Source organism: Eumetopias jubatus, unplaced genomic scaffold (assembly GCF_037043125.1).
Source record: "Eumetopias jubatus isolate StellerSeaLion01/CBP00866 unplaced genomic scaffold, mEumJub1_p1.0 scaffold_52, whole genome shotgun sequence".
NCBI classification, from domain to species: Eukaryota; Metazoa; Chordata; class Mammalia; order Carnivora; family Otariidae; genus Eumetopias; species Eumetopias jubatus.
Window position 1 is genome coordinate 407,817 of NW_028274858.1, and position 27,934 is coordinate 435,750.

Here is a 27,934-nt window from a genome sequence, read left to right on the forward strand (position 1 = left end):
ACCAGCCCGGGAGCCAGATGAGCAGAGAGGTCTGTGTGCACTCCTGGCCTTGCTCCTACTACTTAGAACTGGAGAAGCGATGGGTTCCTGCAAAGCTTTCATTACCTTCTCACTCCCTGAGATCTGCAACTGATAAAACCGGGGAGGCCCTGGTCAGCTTCTCCTTGTCTAGTGTGATTGAGATCAAGAAGGAGGCTTCTCACTTTGTCTTCAGTTCTATCACCGTCCTGGAGAAGGACCACCTCAAGCACTGGTTCAGCTACTTGCAGCCCAGTCGGAATGCAGTCTTCAGCATCATCGAGCATTTCTGGAGAGAGCTGCTGCTGTCTCCATCGGAAGCACCGCTCCCTGTGACCAAGGGGAAGCAGCTGACTGGTCTGATGGCCTGTTCCCAGAATCGCCTGGAAGAGACAGCCCAAGTCCTCCACCATCAGGGCGAGCAGCTGGGTAGCATCACCAAGGGCCTGGACAAGATGGAATCTGACCTGGACATGGCTGACAGGTACAGGGAGCGTTTCGGACACACGGGTCACGCCCCTGCCGTGCGCAGTGATGCCGGGTGGGCGTTGGTGAGGGACACATTCTGTGCCTGGTGCAGAGCTCCAGTCTTGTGTGAATAAGGAAGGCTACCTCGTTTCATCCTGTGGGGGAAACAGGCCGAGGGGCCAGGTCACACAGATGAAGTTGCTGTTCTGCACGGCCATGTGGTTGCAGGGTTTGAGCTGAAGCTCAAACCAGGGTCCCCAAACCAGGGACCCCCTCCAGTCTTCTAAACAGTGGTGGCCCCAAGGAGCTTTTGTTTATGTGGTTGTGTGTGCCAATATTGCCGCATTTCTTTAAAAACTAAGAAATTAAAAAAGTATTTGTCCGTTGAAAAAGTACGATAATGAACCCATGACCTAGTAACGGAAGTCACTTTGTCAATGACAAATAGCTTTGATAAAGCAGACATGTTTAGTGGGAAGAGTGGGCCATGTTAGAGATGGCCGGGTCCTTCCACCGGCTTCTGCAGCCTGCCCCCCACCTCCCCTCCAGGTTATCCTGTGTCCCGGGACCTCTGGGCCACTCCCCATACATGCAGGAGAGCGAGGGCGAAAAGCCGAGCAGTGTCGTGGTGCTGTTGTGAAGAAACAGACCCCCCTGGAGGGTCCCAAAGACCCCAGTTTGCCAAGCACTGCCCTGACTCTAAGTCGTGTGCAGTGTGAAAGGGATTTTAGCACCTGGGAGGGCTGCCTCAGAGCTCATGACAAGGTGGCGGCCTCTCGTGTTGGGCCCTGAGCGTAGGCAACGCTATCTCACATCAGGGACACGTGCCCGCTGGTGCCGGGAACCCTTGGCCCCAAGTGACCCCAGTCTGCAGTTACCACCTGTGGCTATCTTGGGATATTCTTTCCTAAGTGCCTGCATGGTGAAAGACCTAGTGCTGCAGGGAACGGCCCCAAATCTTGCCCTTAAGAGGGGTGCCTGTGGTAACTGAGGTGGAAGGTGCTCAGACCTCTGTGAGTTTTGGTCCTGGGAACATAGCTGAGCAGTTTCTGCCCTTCTGTGCCATCATGGGGCAGAGGAGGTCATGCGACTGAGTGGTGGGCAGGAGTGATGTAGGTCACTTCCAGGCCTGGTCTCTGAAAGCCTCCCATCCCACACCATCTGTGTGCTGTCTTCCCCTCACCTGCTGGTGGCATGCAGAGAATCCTCCCCAGGACTCAGACGTGAGCTGGAATTTGGGTCGCCACATGGCATCCCAGAGCAGGCCCGACCCCAGCCCTCCAGTGGGGGGCTATGTCAATATTAAAATAATAAAAATCTAGGTTTCAATGATCAGGTTAATAAGAATTAAAAAAAAAAAGAATTAAAGGAAGAATACATAGTACCAGCTGGAGGATAGTGAATAAGCACTTTCACACACTGCTATTTGGGAATGTCTGTTGGTTAATCCTTTTGGAAAACAATCTGGCAATTTAGAAATGTTCTTTTAACAAAAGGCCAACTGATGGGGCCCCTGGGTGGCTCAGTCGGTGGGCGTCTGCCTTTGGCTGAGGTCGTGATCCCAGGGTTCTGGGATCGAGTCCCACATCGGGATCCCTGCTCAGTGAGAAGCCTGCTTCTTCCTCTCCCGCTCCCCCTGGTCGTGTTCCCTCTCTCGCTGTGTTTCTTTCTGTTAAATAAATAAAATCTTAAAAAAAAAAAAAAAAAACACCACAAAAGTGAGAAGATGAACCTGAGGCTAGAGAAAATGCTTGTAGTATCCACTTGTATTCTCACCCGGGGATTCATACCCAGCTAGAAAGAGAGCTCATATGCCAGAATGAGAAAAAGCCAGTTCGGTAGAAAAATGGGCAGGACCATTGTTTGGAGTGTAGGCTCGGCTGCCGTCACGGAGATCCTCAGATCCTGTGGCTTACAGAAGCTGGGAAGCTATTTCCCCCCGCCCTCCCACAGAGGTGCAGGGGAAAGTCGGCGTCCCAGGCAGGTCGAAGGCTCTGCTCTGGGTCACGCCCCGGGGCCCCGTGTTGGCTCCGTGGCTGCGTCAGAAGCTGTTGGCAGCACTCTTCCCAGCCACTGGGAAGGGGGCACAGGGAGGCCAGTGCACACGGCCTTGTTTTTAAGCAGATGAGCCCAGCCCACGAAAGGGAGGTACTGGCACCCCAGTAATTAGAGAAAGGTAAATTAAACCAACAAGTACAGATGTGGGACAACACCGACTGATGGTCAGGGTGTGGGTCGGGACGAGACGTCTTGTGTCGCTGTCACTGATGGGACCTGGCTCGGCCCCTGGCAAGACCTAGCTAAGCCGAAGGTGCACAGACCCCATGACGAATCCCAGCGTGTGTGGATGGGCACATTCACTGAGGCAGCTGTAGTCAGTTGATCCTCAAGGGGATGCAGTAATTAGTCACTACTGTGTAGTTTTTGGAAAGAGGTGAGGTCCAGAGCCGACGGCCAAGGAAGAATTCTTGAGATGTCTTCAGTGCAAAATGGTGGTTTTATTAAAACGGGGACAGGACCCGTGGGCGGAAAGAGCTGCTGCTGGGGGGTATGAGGAGCAAATGATGCTGTACTTTGGGGTGGGGTGGGGAGTAAAGGGAGGTTCCAAAAGGATCTTCATCTGCTAAGGACGACATGGGTTACCAGAGCCCTTGCTATTGTCAGACCAAGGTGGTTTTTCCTTGTAGCCAGGCATTAACAGTAACGCAGTATTTGTCAGTAGGCTGCAGGTTAGAAGGACAAAAGATTTTATCTACCTTTCCTTCTGCCTTTGTTTCCCACATCACTGCCAACTCGGATTCAAGGCACTGATTCCTGTTAGATCTGCACAGACTGACTTGGATCCACCTCAAAGCAATGTTAATAACACAAAACCAAGTTGAAAGTAGATGTGTACAAAAGCAACATTTATAAGAGTTTTTAAATGGGTAAAGTAGCAAAAATGCAGGGAGCACTGAACTGCAAAAGCCCAAGCTGGAGGGGCATGCACAGGGCCACACGTGCCGCGGTTCCACAGCGAGCTCCCACAGAGCCGCCATCGAGTGCTCCTCGCGGGGGTCTCCTGGCTCTTGGGGGTCGTTGGCACAGGTGTTCGGTGAGCATGTGATGCAGTTCTGCTTTTCAGTTTTAAAGTGTGTTCCTTCTGGAACGCCCGTTGTCTGGTTATTGGCCGTCCTGGATTGATCTTCTGATAGCGTTTTCATTTTTTCCTTGTCTTTTTGTTCTACTATTTCTTGAGTTTCATCTTCCTCCTACCCTTCCATTTTTGTGATATTTTTAATTTCTAAGATTTATTTTTTAATCTCCAAATGTTTCTTTTGAATAGCAGCCGCCTGTTGTTACTTTGTGGGTTACTGTCCTCTTATCTCTCAGGATTTTCTGGAAAGCCTCTTGTAGGAAGGGCCTGGGGTGTGCCTCCCGGCTTGGGGGAGGCCTCTGCTCCCATTTCCTGCTCGCAGCTCACCACGCCCCCTGCAGTGGTGACCAGACGGAGGTGGGGCCTAGCAGCACCAGGTGGGTTCTCCTTAAATGAACTTCCAGTCTGTTGGGGTTTGAGGCCCAACTTCACGCCTGTTTTCAGAGGTCCCTGGAATTCTGTCTTTTTCCACACAGAGGGTTCTGAGGCAGGGATAACTAGATTCTGGGGTGGCTGGGCCAGGCAGTGGCCCTTGGCCACTGAAGACAAGTGGGGATGGTCACCATAATGGACAGCAGAGCCAAAGCCGTGATCAGAATACTCTGACCCCGAGAGACTTGTGCTCCTGGAGGAGAAGTAGATGGGCAGTTGACCCAGTTCTTTTTTTTTTTTAAGATTTTATTTATTTATTTGACAGAGAAAGACATAGCAAGAGAGGGAACACGAGCAAGGAGAGGGGCAGGGAGCCCGATGTGGGGCTCAATCCCAGGACCCCAGGATCACCCGGGTGCCCCAGTTGACCCAGTTCATACTTTGACCAGGTCAAGTGAGCAAGCCTCTAACTTGAATTAAAAAGGAGTCATGGCCCCTGAATCAGCTCCCAGACTTGAAGACCGAGTTTGCAGGTTCGAAACCCCTTGAATGATGGGGAAGCTGGAAGGACCCCAGTTTGCTCCTAAAAGTTTACACCTTTGGGAGCCCCTGGGTGGCTCAGTTGGCTAAGCATCTGCCTTTGGCTTAGGTCATGATCCCAGGGTCCTGCGATCAAGCCCCACATCAGGCTCCTTGCTCTGTGGGGAGCTCACTCCTCCCTCTCCTCCCCACTTGTACTCTCTCACGGTCTCTCCTTCTCACTCTCTCAAATAAATAAATAAAAGCTTTATTATTTAATTAATTAAAGTTTACACCTTGTTCTTTCTCCCAGCCTTCCCCCACGGGACTTGTGGCATTTAACCAGGGTGGCCGTGCACTGGGGAGCCAGAAGCCACCAGACTTTTTGGGACCCCTGGATGCTGGAACTGACCCGATGGCAGCAGACCAGTCAGAGTAGGGCTTCTGGGGGTCAAGGGATCAGTGGAGCTCTAACTGAGGTCTGCCTCGTAGTGTCACAGTGGGCCCAGTAGGCCCCGAACCCATCCCAGTCCTGGAGCACATCATCCAGCAGCAGGCAGAATCGCACACTGGTTCCCTGACCTGTGTAGTGAGGGCTGTTCTGGTGGCCAAGCCAAGTGGCAGCCTCTGGACTGCCTAGAATAGTAACCTCTTCTTGGAGGGATTTCTGAGATCAGTGCCCCCATCAAGGACTGGAAGGGTGCATGGATAGTGAGCCCTGCATCATCTGCACTCAGCTCACTCACTCGACGGTGCAGAACAAAGATGGATTGTCTTAAACTTACCAGGTGGTACTCTTAATTGCAGTTGCTGTTCCCGATGCTTGAGCAAATGAACACATCCTCTGGAACGTGCTCTGCAGTGGTCTGTCTGGCAAATGCTCTTAGGAAGGACCACCAGATCAGCTTGCTTTCAGCCGCCAGCAGTGCATTGTATCGTCCCACCTCAGGGGTATACCAGCTCTCCAGCCCTGTGTCATGCTTTATGTCACAGGGCCCTTGACTGTCTCTCCCTTCACAGGATAGCATGCTGGCCCATTTCATGGGGGATACCATGCAGACTGGCTCAAGGAAGAAGTAGCAGCTACTCTAGATGCACTGGAAAGATGTTTGCTTGTCAGAGGTGGGAAAGAAATCTGACAGAAATTAGATACTTTCATCCTCATTGAAATTTCTAGGGATCCAGTGGAGTGGGGCTTGCTGAGGTATCTTTTTATGGTGAAGGATAGATTTTGCATCTGGCTCTTCCTATAACCAAAAGGAAGACACACTTGGGGTGTCTGGGTGGCTCAGTCGCTTAAGCGTCCAACTCTTGGTTTCAGCTCAGGTCATGATCTCAGGGTCATGAGATTGAGCCCCACATCATGCTCTATACCCAGTTGGAAGTCTGCTTGAGATTCTTTCCCTCTCCCTCCCCCCTCTCCTCTTCCCCCCCACTCACACACATGCTTGTGCATGCGCTCTCTCTCTGTCTCAAATAAATAAAATTTACAAAAGTAAAAACAAAACTAAAAGGAGACATGGCACCTAGTGAGCCCCTTAGCATTTTGGAAGCGACATACTCTTCATTTGGGTGTGCTACTCTGGCCAGTTACCAAGTGACTTGAAAAGATGCTAGTTTTGAGTGGGGTCCGGAATAAGAAGGCTCTGTAGCAGGTCAAGGTGCCACCTGGGCCACATGATCCAGCAGATCCAGTGGCGCTCCAAGTATCTGCGGTAGACAAAGGTGCTCTTTGGAGCCTTTGTGGACCTTTATAGGGAGTCACAGTGTAGGATTTCAAAACAGAGCCCTGCTACAGGAGATCAGGCTCTAGCAGGCCCTGAAAGCCTAGGCTAGGTCACATGGCCCCCACTCCTGCCATACAGCCTTTTCTCTCCCAGCCTGCACCGAGGGCACATTCCCTACCTGGGGAACACCCTACAGTCAGTTGACTGAGGAGGAAAATATGGAGCATGGTTTACAGATGGTTTTGTGCAATATGCAGGCATGACTCAGAAATCCTCCCAGTGGGCTGAACTTCAAGCCATGCACCTGAAAATTCATTGTGTTGGAAAGGCAGTCTTGTGCATAAAGTCTTTCGACACACTCTCAGCCTCATAAGAATGGGTTTTAGGCCTGGAACACATAGCCTGTGCCAGACTTATCCCCTAGTAGGGAAATGGCTTTCCCTGTTACAGGCTCAACCAGTGCTCTTTTGTTCTACAGAAGCATGCATGTGAGTGGCTCTCAGGCACACCCCCAGTCTTCTGTATTTCAGACTCCATAGTTGGGGGGTGGGGGGTTGGTCCTTGAGCTGAGGCGTTAGAGGGATGTACATAAGCCGGTTGTCCTGCATCGGCTGCCAGGGGCACCTGATGTCTCTGAGGTACCAGTGCCTACATTGGACCTGATTTTGTTCCGTCTCTTCTCCATGTGAGTAAAGCTGGATAAGGCATTGCTCCATCCAGTGCTTGACCATGTTGTGTTCTGTGGTAACTCCAAGATGGCTGTGGGCAGACGTGTTTGGAGGCCCCTGAGATTGGTGACCATTGTGTGGTACTCTGCTCAACAGTTTCCTTGGAAGGAGGAACGGCTAGAGGCTCAACTGCTTACTGATTGGCTGTGGCCGGTGGTTTGGCTGGATGTTTGGGGAATGGCAGAAACATGATTGGAAACTTCATGACAGGGAGGTCTGGGGTAGAAGTATATGGATAGACTTCTCTGAGTGGGACAAAAGGCAAAGATGTGTCCCATGTGAACGCTCACCAGAGCCTCTTCAGCAGAGGAGGATTGTGATAATCAAGTGGCTAGGATGACCTTTTCCCTGGATCCCAGCCAGCCTGTTTCCCCAGCATCTCCTGCAGTTGCCCAGTAGGCCCATGAGCAAAGTGACCACGGTGACAGAGATGGAAGTCATGATGGGTCTCAGCAACATGGATTTCAACTCACCAAGGCCAGCCTGGCCACGGCCGCTGCTGCACACCCAAACTGGAGACCAACACGGAGTCTCCAGTATGGCTGTGTTGTCTAGGCTCCTCAGCCAGCAACTTGATGGTTGGTTGATTGATTACATTGGACTGCTTCTTACTGTGAATCTCTTGAATGTGGCAGGTCGCTTGTCTCTTCTTGCTTTCAAAACTCTGTTTTTGTCTTTGGGTTTCAACACTTTAACTATGATGTATCTCCGTGTGGATCTTTATAAGTTTATTCTTCTGGGGGAGTTGTTGAGCTTTGAGTCTTTTCCAAACTATTTTTGTGAACCATGTCTTTCTTGTTGTGTGTGTTCATTGAAATTTCTCTTCCCTTGTGTCTCCATTCTTAGATATCTGGCTCCCATGAAGGGAAAAGGAAATAGGGCTTGTCTCTTTGAATTCTCTAGCTGGAAAGCTGCTTCAGTTCATGGTGGTTGAAACCCCTATGCTAGCCTCTCTGCGATCAAAAGCAGCAAAAGGGCCCCATAGAACTCGAAGAAAACAAATGTGTGTGTGTGTGTGTGTGTGTGTGTCTGTGTGTGTGTGTCTGTGTGTATACTAAAAATCTGGATTATACGCTTCCTACTTCCTGGAATTCCGTATCTCTCTTTAAATGAAATGAAGACAAATTGGCAATCTGGTTTTGATATCAGGAGTTTGCTGGAATCTAGTTGTAAGTAGTTTGGTTGTATTTCCATTGGCATCTGTGAGTAAATAGTGTGGCCTTGGTGTTGACGTGTTGGAAAATGGCACTCTTGAATGACAGTTTGGCTCTTCACAGTTGAGCCCTATGTAGCTCAGGACTTTGAGGATGTTTTCCATTGTCTTCCTAGTGTATGTTATTGCTAAGTTGTGTAGGATTGTGGCTACTGTTTTCCCCCTATCCTAGATATTCTGATGTTTTATTCTGAGGTGTCTTTGTAGATTTTTTTAAAACAGTCTTCTCATTTACATACCATAAAATTTACTCATTGTATGTAACAATTCAATGATTTTTGGTAGATTTACAGAGTTGTGCAGACATCACTATAGTCCAATTTTAGGTCAGTTCCATCACTCCCAGAAGTTGCCTCAAGCCCTTTGGCAGTCACTGTGTTCTTGCCCTGCCCAGGTCACCACTGATCTACTCTTTCTGTGTAGATTTGTCTCTTCTAGAGAGGTCACATATGCATCATGTTTTTGAGGTTCATCCTGGTTGTAGGATAGATCAGTACTTTTTTACTACTTATTTGTTCTTTTTTTTTTTTTTTAAAGTAGGCTCCATGCCCAACATGGGGCTTGAACTCACAACCCTCAGAGCAAGAGTCCCATGCTCTACTGACTGAGCCAGCCAGGCGCCCTGTTGCTTCATATTTCTGGCTAATATTCTGTTGTATGATCTATCATATTTTGTTTATCCCTTGACCAGTTTTGATGGGCATTTTGTTGTTTCTGCTTTGTTACTATTATGAATAGTGCTGCTTTGGACGTTTGTTTTCCTTTCTCTTGGAAGGGAAGTTGCTGGGTCTCTTTAACATTTTGAGAAACTGACCAATTGTTTTCCAAAGTGGCTGCACCATTTTACATCCCCACCAGTAATGTATGAGGGGCTCCAGTTTCTCCAAAACCTCACAACACTTGTTATCTATCTTTTTCATTATAACTCTCCTAGTGGGTGTGAGGTGGTGTCTCACTGGGTGGTTGACTTTCATTTTCCTAGTGATAATGAGCATCTTTTCATATGCTTTTTTTCCATATGTGTATTTTGTTTTCAGATTCTTTGAGCATTTTTTATGTGGTTGTGTTTTTATTATGGAGTTTATAAGAGTTCTTTATAGAAGTTGATAAGAATTCTTACAGAGTTCTGGATAGAAGTCCCTTTATCAGGTACATGATGTTAAAATATTTGCTCCTTTTCTGTGGATTGTCATTTTCTTTTCTTTTTTTTAAGATTTATTTATTTATTTTAGATATGGAGTGGGGAGGGAGAGAGAGAATCTCAAGCAAACTCCGCACTGAGCACAAAGGCATGAGCCCAGGGGGCTCAATCCCACAATCCTGAGATCATGAACAAGAGCCAAAATCAAGAATTAGACACTTAACCAACTGTGCCACCCAGGTGCCCCCATTTTACTTCTTTGAAGATATTTTTTAAAGCAGAGAATTTTTTTTTCTCCAAGGAATCAAACACAATTTATTTTCGAATTAAATAAGACAGATTGAGGGGCACCTGGGTGGCTCAGTTGGCTAAGCGCTTGCCTTCGGTTCAGGTCATGGTCCCAAGGTCCTGGGATCGAGCCTGCATTGGGCTCCCTGCTTGGCGGGAAGCCTGCTTCTCCCTCTCCCACTCCCCCTGCTTGTGTTCCTGCTCTCGCTGTGTCTCTCTCTGTCAAATAAATAAATAAAATATTTTTAAAAAAAGATTGAGTAAAAGAAAGTTTTACCTCAACTTTCCCAATAGACATTTTCTCCTCAGACTGCACGTTATCAATTTTAAGTCCCATCAGTGGCCTTCATAATATTCACAAAGGATGTCCAAATTGTATCATTTGGTTGAAGATTCAAGTTTGAAAATAACAATCTTTCCACTTTTTGTGCTTTAGAGAATTTTTTTTACACTAATCTCTGTGCGAAATGTAGGGTTTGAACTCATGACACCAGGATCAAGAGCCACATGCTCTATGGACTGAACCATCCAGGTGCCCCACTTTTGTGCTTTAGAACAATTCTCAAAACACATTATGATGCTCCCAGCTCATAACTGTTCAATTATTTTTTTCTTCTCAAAATAGCTTAGAGCAAGAGATTCATTTACTTATGTAATATATATATACATATATATATGTATATATATATTCAAAAACAGAACTTATCCAGTTTCTCCCATGTTCATGGTGGGAAAAACTAGTGCAACCCAACAGATGTAGCAAAACATCTGTGTCCTGTTTTGGCTTCTTTGTTTTAAGGGACCAGAGAAAATCCTTTGTTGTTTTCCTTGTGGTTTCAACATTACAGTACCAAATGTCCTTTTCTTCCCCCCGATCTTGATCCAGCATCCAACATTGATCTTTTATATTCAAAAAAATGAGCTTTCCAGAGCTTTGCAGTTTCCCTTCTTCAGACCCTGCCAAGCAGACTTCCCTCCCTGGAGCATGTGGTCTGACCGTGGCAGACGACTATGGCACACGTGCACCCGGGCCCACTTCGTGGCCACACCCTCGACTCCTCCTCCAGATACCAGCATCCCAGGGCCTGACTGCATCTCTCATGCCTGTGGCCCAGACCTGGCTCGATGCAGGCCTAAAAGATTTAAAGTGTATCTGTTTTTCTTTCATCATTTGCCTTTGGTGTCATATCTGATTCATTGTCAAATCCAAAGTCACAGAGGTTAACTCTTTTTTAGTCTTTCTGTTTAGGTCTGTGATCCACTTGCAGTTCATGGTATGAGAAATGGGCCCAACTTCTTTTCTTTTTATGTGGGTATCCAGTGGTCTCAGCAATATTTCAATTCAGTGTTTTCCCATTGAATTGTCTTATTGTCCTTGTTGGAGACCAGCTGACCCTACACGTAAAGGCTTGTTTCTAGACTGAGTTCTATCATTGATCCACGTGTGGACCCTATGGCAGTACCACACCATCTTCATTTCCATAGCTTTGTAGTAAGCTTTGCACTCAGGTAGTGGGAGTCAACCACATTTATTCTTGTTTTTCAAGATTGTTGGCTAACCTGGGTCCCTTGCATTTCTATATGAATTTCAGGATTAACTGGCCGGTTTCTGCACAAGAGCCAGCTGGGATTTTGATAGAAATTGGACTGAACCTGGAGCAGTTTTGCCATCCTAGCAATGTAATTATTAGTGTGGTGTAAAAACACTTAAATCTGCTGTTTTATTTTTGTGCTACTTGTTACCTCTGTTGCTCATTTCTTTTTTCCCCCCTGCCTCCTGTAGGTTACCTGAATATTACTTCATAATTCCATTGTGACTTACCTACACTGTTGTGAATGTATGTCCTTACATATATTCTTCACCGGACACTCTAGGTATTACGTTGTATATGCATAATTGGTCACAGTGTGCTGGTGTTGACATTTTTTAAAAAGATTTTATTTGTTTATTTGACAGAGAGACACAGCGAGAGAGGGAACACAAGCAGGGGAGTGGGGGAGGGAAAAGCAGGCTTCCCACAGAGCAGGGAGCCCGATACGGGGCTTGATCCCAGGACCCTGAGATCATGACCTGAGCCAAAGGCAGCCGCTTAATGACTGAGCCACCCAGGCACCCCTGGTGTTGACATTTTACCCAATTGAGCGGTGTGTAGAAACCTAACCACTGTCTTTATGTCTGTTTACCCTACCAGATTCATATAAATCCTCTGTAAGTTAATTATCTTAACTTCATTTTCCTATTTGAGAACCACAGCAATTTTGTAATTTTTACTTCAAGTGCCATACATATTTTAGCCAGCTCAAAAGAAAAAAGCAAGTGCATTTTATTTCCCTATATTTGTACTCTTTCTGTTTCTCTACCCTCCTTCCTCATGTTCTAGGATTCCTGCCCTTATCAGTTCATTTCTGATCCATCAACTTCTTCAAGACATTCTTTTAGGGCAGCAATTTCTTTGTGGGTTTACTTCCTCCGAGAATAACTCAATTTCTTCTTTATTCCTGAAGAAAAGTTTCACTCATTGTGGAATTTTGAACCGACAGTTCTTTTCTTTGAGCACTGAAAACCATTGCGCCACTTCTTTCTGGCTCCATGCTTTCTGACGAGAAGTGCGCTGCCATTCAAATTGGTTTTCTCCTGTAGGTGAGGTCTCTCATGCCACTGTCAAGATCTTTTCTCTGTTTAACATAACTTCACGGTAATTTCTTTGGTTTTATGCTGTGCGGGTCTGATTAGGTTTTTTTTTTTTTTTAACTCTATGGGCTTATTTATGTCTTTTTGCCTAAATTGGGAAGTGTTCGGCCATTATTTGTTTGAGTCCTTTTCCAGCCCCACGCTCTTTCTCTTCTCCTGCTGGAGTGGTGGTGATGAGTGTTCAGTCTTTTGTTTTGGACCCTTGGGTTTGTTGTCATTGTTGTTTTTAGTATTTTCTCTCTGTTGTTCAGATTGGGTAATTTCTGTTATTTGATCTTTAATTTCACAGATTCTTTTATCTGTCATCTCAGGCTGCAGTCTACATCTACCCATTTTTTTTTATCATATATTGTATTTCTAAGTTCAAAAATTTCCGGATACTTTATTGTGTCTTCTGTTTCTCTGCTAAGACTTTGTGGTTTTTAATTTATTTCCAGCATGTCCATAATTGCTTGTGGAAATACTTTTATGATGGTGCTTTAGAATTCTTGTCCAGTAATTCCATCAGTTTCATCCTGGTTTTGACATTTGCTTCTATTTTTTATTTAAGAAGAGATGTTCCTGCTTCTTGGCATGGTGATTCATTGTATCCTGGACATTTTGGGTATTAAGACTCTGAATCTTGTTTTTCTGTTTCAGCAGAGCTTTCCCCGACATGGTGCCCCAGGAGTAAGAAGCTGTTTCCTATTGGGGCGCCTGGGTGGCTCAGTGGGTTAACCATCTGACACTTAATTCGGCTCAGGCCGTGATCTCAGGGTGGTGCAATGAAGCCCCACGTTGGGCTCCATGCTAGGTGATGAGACTGCTTGAGATTCTCTCTCTCCCTCCGCCACTCTCTCTCTTTCTCTCTTAAAGGAAAGAGGGAAAGAAGGGAAGGAGAAGGGAAGCTGATTCCTCTTACTGCCGTGTGAGGATGAGAGCCCCAATTCCCCACGTGGCCCTTGTTTGTGCCTTGGGATAGGAACAGACACCTGTTGCTGCTGGCTGGGAGTGGGATTTCAAGCTTCCTCATAACTGTGCCCTAGCTGGGAGAATTGGGGGGGTCTTGTTACCGTCCCCCTCCACTGAGCCAGTAAGGTTTCCCTTGTTACTGATGGCTCTTCATGTGGCCTTCCCTACCACCATCCCACTTAGGGGAAGGAGTCCTCCTGCAGCCAGGTAAGGGTGGATGTCGAGGCTCCTCACGTACTTTTTCTGACACTGCTCCAGTTGGGGAAAGCACACCACAGTATAGCCAACTGAGGGTGGACATCCATGCCACCCTTTTTTTAGTTGAAGTATAGTTTATACACAATGCTCTGTTAATTTCAGATGTACAACATAGTGATTTGACAAATTAATGTTATACTCACCACCAGTGTAGCTTCCATCTGTGTTGGTATTACAATACCATTGACCATATTCCCTATGCTGTACCTTTTCTCTCCATGATTTATTTGTTCCATACTGGAAGCCTGTATCACCCACTCCCCTTCATCCATTTTGCCCCTCCCCCAACCCTCTCCCCTCTGGCAGCCATCAGTTCTCTGTATTTATGGGTCTGTTTCTGCTTTTTGTTTGTTCGTTTGCTTAGTTTTTTAGGTTCTACATATAAGTGAAGTCATGTAGTGTTTGTCTTTGTCCGTCATTTCAATTAGCATTAATACCCTCTAGCTCCATCCACATGCTTGCAAAAGGCAAGACTTCATTCTTTTTTGTGGCTGAGTAATATTCCACTGTGTGTGTGTGTGTGTGTGTGTGTGTGTGTGTGTGTGTGTGTGTGTGACATCTTCATTATCCATCTAGGGAGACCCTTGGGTTACCTCCGTATTTTGGATATTGTAAATAATGCTGCAGTAGAGATAGCGGTGTAGATATCTTTATCACTAGTGTTTTTATTTTCTTTGGGTAAATACCCAGTAGTGGAATTACTGGATCATATGGTAATTCTGTTTTTAATTTTTGAGGAACCTCCTTAACTGTTTTCCAGAGTGGCTGTACCAGTTTGCATTCCCATCAGCAGTGCAAGAGGGTTCACCTTTCTCTGCATCCTCACCAACACCTGTTGTCTCCTGTGTTGTTAATTTTAGCCATTCAGACCGGTGTGAGGTGATATCTCAATGTGGTTTTCATTTGTATTTCCCTGATGATGAGTGATGTTGAGATCTTTTCATGTGTCTTTTGGCCACATGGATGTGTTCTATGGGAAAAGGCCTATTCAGATCCTCTGCCCATTTTTTAATTGGATTGTCCATTTGTTTTGGTGATGAATTGTATAAGTTCTTTATATATTTTGGATATTAACCTCTTATCAGATATATCATTTGCCAATAATGTTTCCCATTCAGTAGATTGCCTTTTTGTTTTGTCAGTGATTTCCTTTGCTGTGCAGAAGCTTTTTATTTTGATGTAGTCCCAACAGTTTGTTTTCACTTTTCTTTCCATTGCCTAAAGAGACATATCCATAAATATGTTACCAAGGCGGATGTCAAGGCGATTTTACTGTATATGTTTTCTTTTAGGAGTTTTATGGATTCAAGTCGCACATTTAATCCTTTAATCCATTTTGAGCTAATTTTTGTGTATGGTGTAAGAAAGAGTCCTATTTCATTCTTTTGCATGTGGCTGTCTAGTTTTCACACCACCATTTGTTGAAGAGACTGTCCTTTCCCTGTTGTATATTCTTGCCTCCTTCGTCATAGATTAATTGACAGTGTAAGTGTGGGTGTATTTCTGGGCTCTCTGCTGTATTCCTTTGATCGGTGTGTCTGCTTTTGTGTCAGTACTGCGTACTGTTATGATTACTACAACTTGGTAGTATATCCTGAAATCTGGGATTCTGATACCTCTACCTCCAGCTTTGTTCTTCTTTCTCAAGATCACTTTGGCTAGTTGAGGTCTTTTGTGGTTCCATACAAATTTTAGTATTATTCTAGTTCTGTGGAAAATGCTCTTGGTATTTTGATAGGGATTGCGTTAAATCGGTTGATTGCTCTGGGAATTATGGACATTTTCACAGTATAAATTATTCTGGTCCATGAGCATAGTATGTATTTCCATTTGCTTGTGTCATCTTTGTTTGTTTGTTTGTTTTTAATCAAGGTCTGATAGTTTTCAGAGTACAAGTCTTTCATTTCCTTGGTTAAATTTATCCCTAAGGTATTTTATTATTTTTGGTACATTCGTAAATGGGATTTTTTTTTTTCTAAATTTCTCTTGTTGCCACTTTGTTATGGGTGTTCATATTCTTAAACTACTTCTTGCTTCAGTTTTGGAATGTTGGGTGTTTTGAGTATTTTGTCTATTTCATATAAGTTGTCCCATTTATTGGTGTAAAGTTGGGTATGATATCCCCTAGAAGGCTTTCCAGGGCTAAAAGAATCTATGGTGATGCCTCCCTTTTTATTCCTGATATTGGTAATGTGCATTTTCTTTGCTTTATTCTTTTTTTTAAGATTTTATTTATTTATTTGACAGAGAGCGAGAGAGCACAAGCAGGGGGAGCAGCAGAGGGAGAGGGAGAAGCAGCCTCCCCACAGAGCAGGGAGCCTGATGCGGGGGATACCAGGACCGTGGGATCATGACCTGAGCCAAAGCCAGATGCTTAACCGACTGAACCACCTAGGCAGCCCTCTTTGTTTTATTCTTGTTCATGTCTTGTAAGGGTTTAATTTTTAAAAATTACTTCAAAGAACCAACTTTTGGCTTTGTTAATATTTTCTTTTCTTCTGTTTTCAGTTTCATTGATTTCTGCTTTTCCGTTCTTCTACTCTGGGTTTAATTTATAACTTTTCACAACAGAAGCTTAAATCACTGATTATAAACCTTTCTGAGAAGTTTTCAAGTACACACATTGAGAACTATAAATTTTCCTCGTGACTGCTCTATTTGCATCCTGCCATTTCCTGCATATTGTCTTGTTTCATTCACTTCCGATATTGTCCAATTCCCTTTATTTAGAATTGTACTTAATCTCCAAATATTTGAGAACTTTCTATTAGTCTTTTGTCATTAATTTCAGATTTCATTTCTTTGGGGACAGATGGTATACTTGAAATTTATTGAGACGTGTTATACTCTTTTCTTAAAGTTCTGAATATACTTTAAAAGAGTGTGTATTCAGCGGTTGGATGATGTTTCCATAAATACCAGTCAGCCAGAGTGGATTAAATAGTGTTTATATTCTTACTCATCATTTTTGTCTTCTTGCTGTGTTAATTATGGAGAGAAATTTGTTGAAATCTTCAACTGTGATTGTCTATTTCTCCTTTTAGTTTTGTTAATTTTTGCTTAATGAATTTTGAAATTGTGTTAGATATACATGTTTAGTATTAAGTCTTTTTGTCAAACTGACTCTCTTATTATTATGTATTCTCTGTCTTTATCCCTGGTAACACTCCCTGTCTTAGGGTTTATTTTCAGCACAATATGTCTTTTTTCCAGTCCCTTTGCTTTTGATGTTTCTGTGTCCTTATATTTCAGTGTTTCTTATAAACAAGACATAGCTGTGTCTTGGTGGTTTTTTCTTTAATCCAGGCTGACAGTCTGCCTTTAAATTAGAGGATTTAGTCTATTTACATTTAGTATAATTACTAATATGGTTGAGTCTAACTCCACCATCTTGATATTTATTTTCTGTTGATACCATTTGATCTTTGTTCCTTTGCTTTTCTTTCCTGCTTCCTTTTTTACTTTTGCTACAAGGTAGATCTCTTTGTATTCATGGGTACGTTACAGTGGTGCCACCCACTGTGGTAGCCACTAGCCACATGTACTTAAGTTGAAAATTCAGTCCCTCATTATATCAGCCACACTCTGGATGCCCAGTAGCCACACATGCTTGTTACCACGTTGGAAAGGAGAGATTATGGCAGAAAGTTCCAGATTGAGGTCAGGATTTATTTTGAGTAGAATTACCCAGGGTCCAATGTGAAAAGGGCATCGTTCTAGTCAGAAGATGTGTGTTCATGTTTTGTGTTTACTACTGATGGGCTTTGTGTCCGTAGGCCTACGAGATCCTGCTCTTAGCCTCAGTTTTCTTTTCTAAAACACACGGATAGTAATTCCTGCTCTTCCGCTTCACGGAGTGCTTGTGGAAAAGAACACTACAAAATGGTTAACAGTCTTCAGGAAAACATTAAAACTCAGTTGACTGTGTTTCTGTGTTTTGTTTGGTCTTTTAGGTTGCTGACGGAGCTGGAGTCCCCTTCTTGGTGGCCCTTTAGCTCCAAGCTTTGGAAGATGCCAGCAGAAACAAAGCCCAAGGGCGGCACCTCAACGGCTAGTCCCAAAGCTCTTGAAAAAGAAGGGGTAGTGGTCCAAATTCCTGCTGTTATCTCCCAGGGAACAGCATCTCATGTTAAAGCAGGAAGTCTTACCATCCTTGTGTCCGGGTTGGAAATCCATGACTCGAGTTCTTTGCTCATGCACAGATTTGAAAGAGAAGATATAGACGACATTAAGGTTCACACACCTTATGAAATTAGCATCCTCCAATGGTTCATCGGGAAGCCAGACATAGCTTATCACCTGATATCCGCCAAGATGCCCGAGGCTGTCCCCATTTTGGAGGTGCAGTTCAGCAAGAAGATGGAGTTGTTAGAAGGTGGCTTGACACCGGGAAGTGCCAGCACGTCTTCCCCAGCAGAGAAGGGCTGCTATGACTGGCAGGTGGGTGAGTGCGCGTCGGTCTCCAGGGGCGCGGCCTGTGGTACACCGTTAACGTGCTGCGTCGCTGATAGCATCTGCTGGTTCTGTGCACCAGTGCAGACTGTCCGTTTGTTTGTAAATGAGAACACTTCAGACCGTTTTCCTCAATACCTGCAACCTCAGACTGTGTGAGTCCCGGAGCGCGGGTGTATCACACACTGGACGGCTGTGTGGGTTTCCCCTGAGCTCAGCAAGGCTCGGTGGCACTTTCAGAACAGAGGAAGGCTCCACGGTAGACGATTCCCCCTTTCCTCTGTGTGACTCAGGGCACCTAGCTGCCCACCCTGGTGGGTGTCCAGTCCCTCCACCCCTGACCTTGGCATCAGTCTGGGTCATCCCAGCCCGCCTTCCAGGGACATGTTTAGGAATCAGAATCTCTGAAAACTGCAGCATAGTTTTTGTGGGTTTGCAGGCCTCCACTGTTGGTGAGGTGTGCTGTCCTCTGAGTGTCTCTGGGGAGCACGGAGCTGGGCATGGCCAGGTGTCGCAAGGGTCCCAGGTCGCAGGCCCAGCCCCAGCCTCGCCCACAGCAGCCTGGGGTCATCTGACTTCTCAGATTTGCCGTCCTGATGGTATCCGGTGGCATCTTGCTGGTGTCTTTATTTTCATGTCTGACGTGGAGCATCTGACGCTCCTTATTGCTTTTGGGCTTCACATGTTTCTCTGTGGATTGCCTATTCTGTGGTTTTTGTTTTTTTATTCTGCTGTGCTGTTTGTTTAGTCCATGTTGTAGGTATGCATCCCTGTTGGCTTTAGAAGCTACCACCTCTGCCAGACTGTCATTCTCCTTTACAGAAATCCTTAATTGGGTATATTCCCCTTGAGTTTGTTTCTGCACCCATCTTAAGAAATCCCAAAGTCATAAAATACCTTATTTTCCCATAGGTGATCTTATGTCTGTGTTACTGTGATTTTTCTAACAGGCTAGTAGGCTTTCCTTATTGACTTTGATTGCTGGATGTCTGTTACAATAAGAGATATGTTTGCTTCTTTTTGTTCTGAAGTGATTGATTTCAGTGCTAATATGTAACCTGGTTCCCTAACACAAGAATATTTTGATGTTATTCTACACGGCTTCACGTTTCAAAAGAAATTTACCTGAAAATAGATCTGTCCCATAAGCACCAAAATTTTGGAAGTGTTAATGTAAACAGGTAATTTTTTGGCATTTCCAGATTTTTCTTTGGCCCTTCTCAAGGCAGGACTGGGAAGCCCGTAAAGGGGCCGAGAAGGGTGGGCAGTAGAAGGGAGCCCAAGACCCTGATGAGGGAGGCGTCAGGCCAGGCCGTCGGTGCCCCCACCCTGCGGTTTGCCCCTGGGGGGCTGGGGCTGGGCAGTGAGGGGACCTGGGGCTGTTAGGCCTGACACAGAACGCCTTCAGCCATTGATTCTGCTGATGGAGAACTCCCCGTGCCTGGCACAGTGCCGGGCCCCCACAGTCCCTCTTGTCATGGAGCTCCACAACATTCGTGGGTTTTCTGTGTACCTGGTGGTTTTGGAGAGAGTGTTGCGTGCCAGTTGCGGGATGCCAGCACACTCTATGCAGGGGATAAGAGGCTTCCTGGGCCTGCTCTGACCCCGCATGTCCAGGTGCAGACAGGGCTGGAGAAGAGCAGGAAGTGCGTGCCAGGGCCTCTGTGGCCGTGGTCCAGCAGCAGGAGCCTAGGTGAGTGTGGATTCCACAGGGCCCGCCATCAGGAAGGGCACAGGCCAAGGCTGTTGACCACAGGCTGCACGTCTTCCTCCTCAGGGAAGCCTCACATAAAGTCAGCTGGTGCTGGGCCTTCGCCACATCCAGAGACACGTTCTCAGCAGCACCTAGATTCAGGATGTGTGGCCTCGCCTGTCAGTCACAGATGGTGTGTGTGTGTGGAAGGAGTGGGACCACCTCCACGATGACAGATGGGTGTTCATCCGGGTGTTCACTTTAGCCTCTGGGGTGGAGGAGTTCCCACAGCATGTCTGCATCTGCATGGAGCAAGAGGTGCCATGCTCCCTCGGTGAGGCCACCCTGCCCCAGGAGTGGGTGAGGGCGCAGGTGATGAGGAGGGGAGGCGGGGGGGGGAGGCCAGCACGTGGGCTTGGGAGCAGAACAGCAGGACCGCGTCTGGCTTGCTGGGGACTCCGCGGGAGGCCTGGGCGGGCCCTCTCTGTCACCTCTGTTTCCAGCACCTGTGTTTTCACTGTCCCACGGTGGAAAATGCAGAAGCGGTGGGGGTGGTAACCGTGACTTGACATCTCAGAAATTTACCCCATCCTCCAGAAGCCGTGTTGGTAGCTGCGTGGCCAGCAGGGGGCAGTGTCACCACAGGACCGGGTTTGCCTTGCGTCAGTGTGGGGAAGAACTTTCCAGAGACCTCTGCAGTCCTGTGCAGTGTAGGTGGCCCGGGCAGCGACTGGCCCCGGTGGTCTCCTGGGCTTCAGGGGTGGGAATGACACAGGTGGCCTGCGTTCACCCTGGGGAAGAGCAGTGGAAAATGGCTGTTTTCTTGCACAGCATCTTTAGGGTACCCTTTACATCTTAGCGTGGTTTCAGACTTGAGGAAGAGCTGGGAGGAGAGTCCCCGTGGCTGCCATCCTCACTGTCACAGCTGACGAGCCTGTCTGAGCTCTGTCTAGATCCCCTCGTGCTTGCCGTTGCAGGACACCGTCTGGAGTCCCGCACGACGGGTGGTGTCTCCCTGGGCTCCGTTACTCTGAAGGTCTCGACGGCGCGTAGGAGGAGTGCTGAGGTTTTGTACACCGTCTCGTGATTGCACTCTTGTCTCATGTTGTCTCATGGTCCTGGGGTGATGGTTTATGAAGAAGACTTCAGAGCATGGCCCATGCTTAGCAATTGATGGTATTTTGGGTAATTTTTGTCTTTGTTGTTTGCCAACGGCCACGTTTGAGAGAAGCCTTCTCTGACCACCTCATTTAAGAGACAACACTCGCCCTCGGGTGCTGTTGCCCTCTGATTGGCTGCCGTGCTCTCACACTGGGACAAGTACTGCATCTGGACAGGACGCAACTTGTCTCTTGATGACCACATCTCCAGCACCCAGAACAGGCCCAGGCATCCAGGAGCACACTCATCTGCATGAAATAGTACACATCTGGGACCCAGACTTCACCGTGCCCAGGCCGCAGTCCTTGAACCTGACACTCCCCCCTGACCCACGGCCTCAACTCAGACCACTGAGGCCATTCACAGCACCAGCACATCAGGCCTGTCATGCCCCTAAGCTCTAAGCCTAACCCCAGGTTGGCTTTTGAGCATCTGTTCCCAGAGCCTTGCTCCAAAGCACCAGGTATCCGGGACACCCAAGCAGCATCAAGGGACTCGGGCTGCCACCCAGAAGGAAACCGCACCACTGTGAACTCTGGAAAGCACTCAGAGCAGAACTCTGAACGCCCATCCCTGCGAAACTGCACTTTCTGTGCCGCCTGGCGGCAAACCCTGAGCCTGACTCCCAACCTGATCCCACCCTCAAGACACACTGCCCATCCCAGCTCGCCACCGTTCCCACAGACCAGGAGTGCCGTGCACCTGGGCCCTAACCCTAACCCTAACCCTAAACCTCACGTGGCTTCTGAGAGATCTCTCCCTAGGTCCCTGGCTCCATGCCCCAGGGATTTGCGCCACCTAAGCAATACTGGAGGACACAGACTGACACCACAAAGCAAAATGCACCATTTGGCACTTCTGAAAGCACTGAGAGCAGGAGAGCTATGCCTGCCGTACCCCTGGGCCCTAACCCCGACCCTAGGTGGGCTCCTGAGTGCCTTGTTTCCGCAGGTCTCGCTCCAGAGCCCCACGGACAGGGCACACCTGAGCAATACCAGAGGACTCAGCTTGCCACCAAGAAAGAAACCCCGCTGGTTGGAACCCCGGAAAGGATTCACAGCAGGAGAGCGCTGCATGCCCACCCCAGCGAACCCACACTTTCAGCGGTCCCCTGGCCGAAAAGAAGAGCAAGACACTCACGCTGACTAAAGACACTCACGCTGACCCACACCCTCGACCCTCACCTCCGGGAACCTCAACGCAGCGCTGGCACATCAGGCATCCCGTGCCCCTATGTCCTAACCCTCACCCTGGGTTGGCTGCTCAGGGGTCAGTCCCCAGAACCTGTCTCCAAAGTCCCAAAGATTCGGGACACCTGAGCAATATCGAGGGACTCAGGCTGCCACCCGGAAGGAAAACGCGCCATTGGGAACTCGGGAAAGCATTCGGAACAGAACTCTGAATGCCCAGCCCAAGGAACGCACAAATTTTGCGCCTTCTGGCAGCCAACTCTGAGCCTGACACTCAACCTGACCCACGCCCTCAAGACAAACCCCCGAGAAGCAAGCCACAGTGCTGGCACGTCGGGCCTGCCGTGCCCCTAGGCCCGCACCCTATCCCTCGCTGGCTTCTGAGGGCTATGGCCCCAGAGGCCTGGCTCTAAAGCCACAGGGATCGGAGGCACCTGAGGAATACCAGAGGATGCAGCCTGTCTCCCAGAAGGAAAACGCACCATTGGGAACTCAGGGCAAAGCTTTCCGAGTAGGAGAATCCTGCGTGCCCATCGCAGCGAAATGCCACTTTCAAAGGCCCCCTGCCCACAAACCCTGAGCCTGAAACTCATCCTGACCCACACCCCCAACTTGGATCCCCCGTACCCCAAAGCTTGCCCCAGAGTGGCCAAATCAGGACTCCAATGACCCTAGGCCCTAAGTCTATCCCTAGTGTGGCTTCTAAGTTTCTGTATCCAGAAAGCTGCCTCCAGAGCCCCAGGGATGGCAGTAAGTGAGCGACATCAGAGGACTCAAATGCCAAAAAGAATTCAAACGCACTACTTGCAACTCCGGAGAGTGTTCCGAATAAGAGAATTCAGAATGCACATCCCAGCCAACGCACAAATTTGGTGCCCTCAGGTGGCCAACCCTCACCCTGATACTAAACCTGGCCCACTCCCTCAAGACAGACCCCCCAGAGCAGGCTACGGTGCTTGCACGTCAGGCTTGCCATGCCCCTGGGCCCTAACCGTGACCCTACAGAGGCTTCTGAAGGGTCTGTCCCCAGGGGCCTGGCTCCAAAGCCCCAGGGACTGGGGAGACCTGACCAGGGCCGGAGGACTCAGCCTGCCAATAAACAGGAAAAAGTGCCATTGGGAACTCCGGAAAGCTTTCTGAGCAGGAGAACTGTGTCGGTCCATCCCAACGAACCCCGAGTTCAACGTGCCCAGGCCACAATCCCTGAGCCTGACACTCCCCACTGACCCACGGCCTCAACTCAGACCCCAGGAAGCTCATCACAGTGCCGGCACATCAGGCCTGTCACACCCCTAGGCCCTAAGCCTCACCCTAGCTTGGCAACGGAGTGGACTGTCCTCGGACCCTGGCTACGGAGTCCCAGGGGTGGCTGTAACTGAGCAACACTAGAGGACTCAAACGTCAAAAAGAATTCAAACACACTACTTTCAATTCCGGAAAGCATTCAGAACTGGAGAAATCTGAATGCCCAACCTAGCCAATGCACAAATTTGGCGCCCTCTGGCGGCGAACCCTGAATCTGATGCTCAACCTGACCCTCGCCCTCAAAATAAACCTCCCAGAGCTGGCTACAACCTTGCACGTCAGGCCTGCCATGCCCCTAGGCCCTAATGGTGACCCTATGGATGTTTCTGAAGGGTCTGTCCCCCAAGGGGCCTGGCTCCAAAGCCCTAGGGACTGGGGACACCTGACCAGTGCAAGAGGACACAACCTGACACTAAAATGGAAAACGTGCCATTGGAAACTCCGGTAAGCATTCCGAGCAGGAGAACTGTGCCGGTCCATCCCAACGAACCCCGATCTCAATGTTCCCAGGCCGCAATCCCTTAGCCTGATACTCCCCCCTGACCCACAGCCTCAACTCAGTCCCCAGGAAACTCATCACAGCGTTGGCACATCAGGCCTGTCGTGCCCCTAAGCCCTAAGCCTCACCCTAGGTTGGCTTCTGAGCGCTCTGTCCCTAGAACTAGCTCCAAAGCCACAGGGATTTGGGACACCTGACAAGTATCAGAGGACTCAACCTGCCACCTCAAAGGAAAACGTGCCATTGGGAACTCCGGTAAGCATTCCGAGCAGGAGAACTGTGCTGGTCCATCCCAACAAAACCCAAGTTCAACGTGCCCACACTGCAATCCCTGAGCCTGACACTCCCCCCCGAGCCACAGCCTCAGCCAGACCAGGGAAGCTCATCACAGTGCCGGCACATCAGGCCTGTCATGCCCCTCAGCCCTAAGGCTCACCCTAGGTTGGCTTCTGAGCGGTCTGTCTCCAGAGCCTGGCTCCAAAGCCCCAGGGACTTCAGACACCTGACCAGGGCCAGAGGACTCAGCCTGCCACTAAAAAGGAAAACGTGCCATGGGGAACTCCAGTAAGCATTCCAAGCAGGAGAACTGTGCCGGTCCATCCCAATGAACCCCGACTTCAGCGTGCCCAGGCCGCAGTCCTTGAGCCTGACAGTCCCCCCCGACCCATGGCCTCAACTCAGACCACTGAGGCCATTCACAGCACCAGCACATAAGGCCTGTCATGCCCCTAAGCCCTAAGCCTAACCCTAGGTTGGCTTCTGAGCGTCTCTCCCCAGAGCCTTGCTCCATAGCACCAGGTATTCGGGACAGCCGAGCATTATCAAGGGATTCGGGCTGCCACCCAGAAGGAAACCACACCACTGGGAACTCTGGGAAACGCTCAGAGCAGAACTCTGAATGCCCATCCCGGCGAAACTGAACTTTCTGCACCGCCTGGAGGCAAACCCTGAGCCTGACACTCAACCTGACTCCCGCCCTCAAGACACACTGCCCATCCCAAGCTCGCCACAGTTCCCGCAGACCAGGGGTGCCGTGCACCTGGGCCCTAACCCTAACCATCACGTGGCTTCTGAGAGGTCTCTCCCTAGGTCCCTGGCTCCATGCCCCAGGGATTTGGGCCACCTGAGCATTACAGGAGGACACAGACTGACACCATAAAGCAAAATGCACCATTTGACACTTCTGAAAGCATTGAGAGCAGGAGAGCTCTACCTGCCATGCCCCTAGGCCCTAACTCCAACCCTAGGTGGGCTCCTGACTGCTTTATTCCCACAAGTCTCGCTCCAGAGACTAACCCGTACCCTAACCCTAACCCATACTGTAACCCTAACCCGTACCCTAACCCTAACTCGTACCCTAACGCTAACCCATACCCTAACGCTAACCCGTACCCGTCACCTAACCCCTAACCCCTAACCCGTACCCCAACCCGTACCCTAACCCGTACCTTAACCCTAACCCATACCCTAATCCTAACCCGTACACTAGCCTGTAGCCTAACCCTAACCCGTACCCTAAACCATACCCTAACCCGTACCCTAACATTAAATCCTACCCCCAAACCATAAATCCTATCCCTGATGCTATCCAAAACTGTAACCAAAACCCTGAACTTTAACCCCTTTCTTCTTTTTCCCTGGCCTGGAGTTTCCTTGTTCCCAACCATGTGCATAGTCTCCGTTCCATGGAAAGTTCATCCCCCTAAAATATTTCTGAGTCTCAGTTTTCAATCTGCACAGCTCAGTCCCATTCAGAATGGTTGCCTTAGGTTCTAGGGCTTACCTGTAATTAAAGCTCCCAGGTGTACCCATGAGGATTACTCCTGCAGCCCAAGTCGTCTCGGTCCTGGAAAGGCAGTTCACTCTCCTTCAGTCTCAAAGCACATTTTTGTTGGATAGGGTAAGTTCTTGTGGGCCCAAGAGCCCCCTCCCAAGACCCAGCCTTTCAGGATTCTTGCCCTGTTCCAGGTTCCTGCCTATCTGGACCTCCATATTTTGTGCATAAGCGGTAGGTACCTCCCCAGCCTGCCAATGTCAGCTGGGGTCTCTCAGGCCTGTGGAGGACAACCTGGTCCCAACCCATCTGCTGGTCACCTGGCTGTTGGGATCAAAGCCCCACAACTATTTCTTTGGCAGCAGTTTTAATGTGACTATCAGCCCCAGGACCGTCTGCCTGTTCGATCCCCAGCTTCGTCAGTCCTCACAGGTGTCTACTATACGGAGATAACATGTTATCTAACATTTAATCCGCTGCACTGGCCAAGGAAGCCCACTCTCCTCCAGCTCAGCCTTCAAAGGAAATAGGTACATTTGAGTTAGTACAGGCTTGGAAATGGATAGATTCCACGTACCCCCAACTGCCCGCTCCTGAAACCAGGCTTCTTCTGAACTTCTCGCTGTACAGATCCCTGGGTACATCCCTGTGTGGGACGTGTGTGTGCAGTATGCAGTGATCAACCAGTTTTGTGTGTCCAGGACCCTACAAGCCAGTGGAGGTCCGACCTCCACAACAAATTCACCTTCTGAAAGGAGGGGGCACACCCCTGAAAATCGTTGCGTGGTGGTAGATTTCCACGTTTGGACTGATTGCAAACTGGGGATGCTGACTTGCACAGCAATCAGTGCTCGCAGCTGTTTCATTGAAGGGTACCCCAGCGAGTCTGTGGAGCCCCATAATGGCAAGGATGTGCAGCTTCCTCCAGCTGGGCCTTTAGGGGGAATATGTACATTTGGACTCATCAAAATGGTGCTGCTGTAATTTCTTATCCTACTTTAGTGCTTCATATAGAGATTTTCAGACATAGACACAGTGACCCATCCCGACAGCACGTGGTAAGAGTTACAAGGGCCTTGGCTATTTAACAAAACCGAAAGTGACAACCAAATAATGCAGCACAGGACTTGCGCGTCCTTGATGAGGACATAATCAGGAGCAAGTTATTCAACCAAACCAAATGCAAATTTGTTTTTACACTTTTCATGTGTACTTTTAGTCTTTGCTTCATACAGCCACTGATAACTGAGGAAACTTTCAAGTGCAGGATGTCTAAATATTTTTTAAAGATTTTTATGTATTTGAAATAGAGAGTGAGCAGGGGGAGGGGCAGGGGAGAGGGAGAAGCAGGCTCTCCACTGACCTGGGAGCCCGGCGGGGCTCCGGCCCTGGACCTGGAGATCCTGACCTGAGCTGAAGTCCGAGGCTTAACAGACTGAGCCACCCAGGCGCCCTGGGATTTCTAAGTATTTTACTAAAGAAGACACGAAAAGGCCACAAACTACAAATGCCTACACCAAAGAGGGAAACACGGCCCAGCTCTGTTTACCCGTGTCCCCGCCCCTCAGCACCGCAGGAGGCCCGCCCGCCGCCCGCCGACCCAGCGGCCAAGCAGCCCTACCCAGGCCTGGCCATCCCGGGCACCTCCCGCCCTCCCTCCCGGCACCGCGCTAGCCAGCCCGTACCGCGGAGGGGTCCTTCAGGCCTCGGGCCGGGCAGCCCTCCTGCGGGTCCTTGTGCGGTTGCCTAGCAGCTGCGAGGACGCGAACGGAGCCGGAAGCGGAGTGCGGCGCCCAGAGAACCCGGCTGGGCGGAGGGCTCCGGGGCGGGACCGGGGCGGAGCGGGACCGGGGACCGGGGCGGGGTGGGGCGGGGGACGGGCGCCGACGGGGACATGGCTGGCCGCCGGCGGGCCCACCGGGGGAGTCCGGGGTCGTACCTCGTTTCCCTCAGGTGGCAGGCCCAGCCTTGGGATCCACCGTCCTTGGGCCCCGGGCGGGAGAAGCACGGATCGCTGGGTTCATTCCGCGGTGTGGGGGCGAGGGCAGTGCAGCCTGACGGGGAAGGTTGGTTCCCAGATGTGTCGGGTGCCCAAAAGATGTTGGTCGAATGAGAGAGGCCTTGCGAGGTGGATGTCGGAGCGCCAGCTGTTGACGGTCTTCGAGCCTGGAGTTTAGGTCTGGGTTTGGCTTTGGAGCAGGTCCCTCTGCTCCAGGGGGAGATGGAAGGGGCAGCCCCTCGCTGTGCTCACCAACCACCTACCGCTTGCCATACACGGGTCATGAGATGAGGGTACCTGGGTCAACAAGGCTTAGCCCTACCTGAGCAGCGGTACCGTCAGGGAACTCT

The 27,934-nt window shown here is 48.9% G+C and overlaps 1 protein-coding gene and 1 pseudogene across 1 annotated transcript; both read left to right on the plus strand.

Moving 5' to 3' along the window:
- Nucleotides 1-27,934, plus strand: part of LOC148161840 (acrosin-like) — a 481,356-nt pseudogene that overhangs the window by 133,404 nt on the left and 320,018 nt on the right.
- Nucleotides 18-27,643, plus strand: LOC148161842 (synaptosomal-associated protein 47-like). The gene is made up of 6 exons (XM_088020525.1): nt 18-502; nt 17,465-17,955; nt 19,581-19,656; nt 22,362-22,518; nt 27,154-27,369; nt 27,539-27,643. Exons 1-6 carry the CDS (start codon nt 18-20, stop codon nt 27,641-27,643), a joined length of 1,530 nt encoding a protein of 509 aa, XP_087876651.1.

Excerpts from the sequence above, each read along its gene's own strand:
- LOC148161842 (XM_088020525.1), top strand. The coding sequence starts at position 18 with ATGAGCAGAGAGGTCTGTGTGCACTCCTGGCCTTGCTCCTACTACTTA. Across the intron at positions 17,956-19,580 it reads CTGCTATGACTGGCAGGTGG|GTGCAGACAGGGCTGGAGAA; the intron begins GTGAGTGCGCGT and ends CCGCATGTCCAG. Across the intron at positions 22,519-27,153 it reads CTCAGGGCAAAGCTTTCCGA|CACCGCAGGAGGCCCGCCCG; the intron begins GTAGGAGAATCC and ends CCCGCCCCTCAG.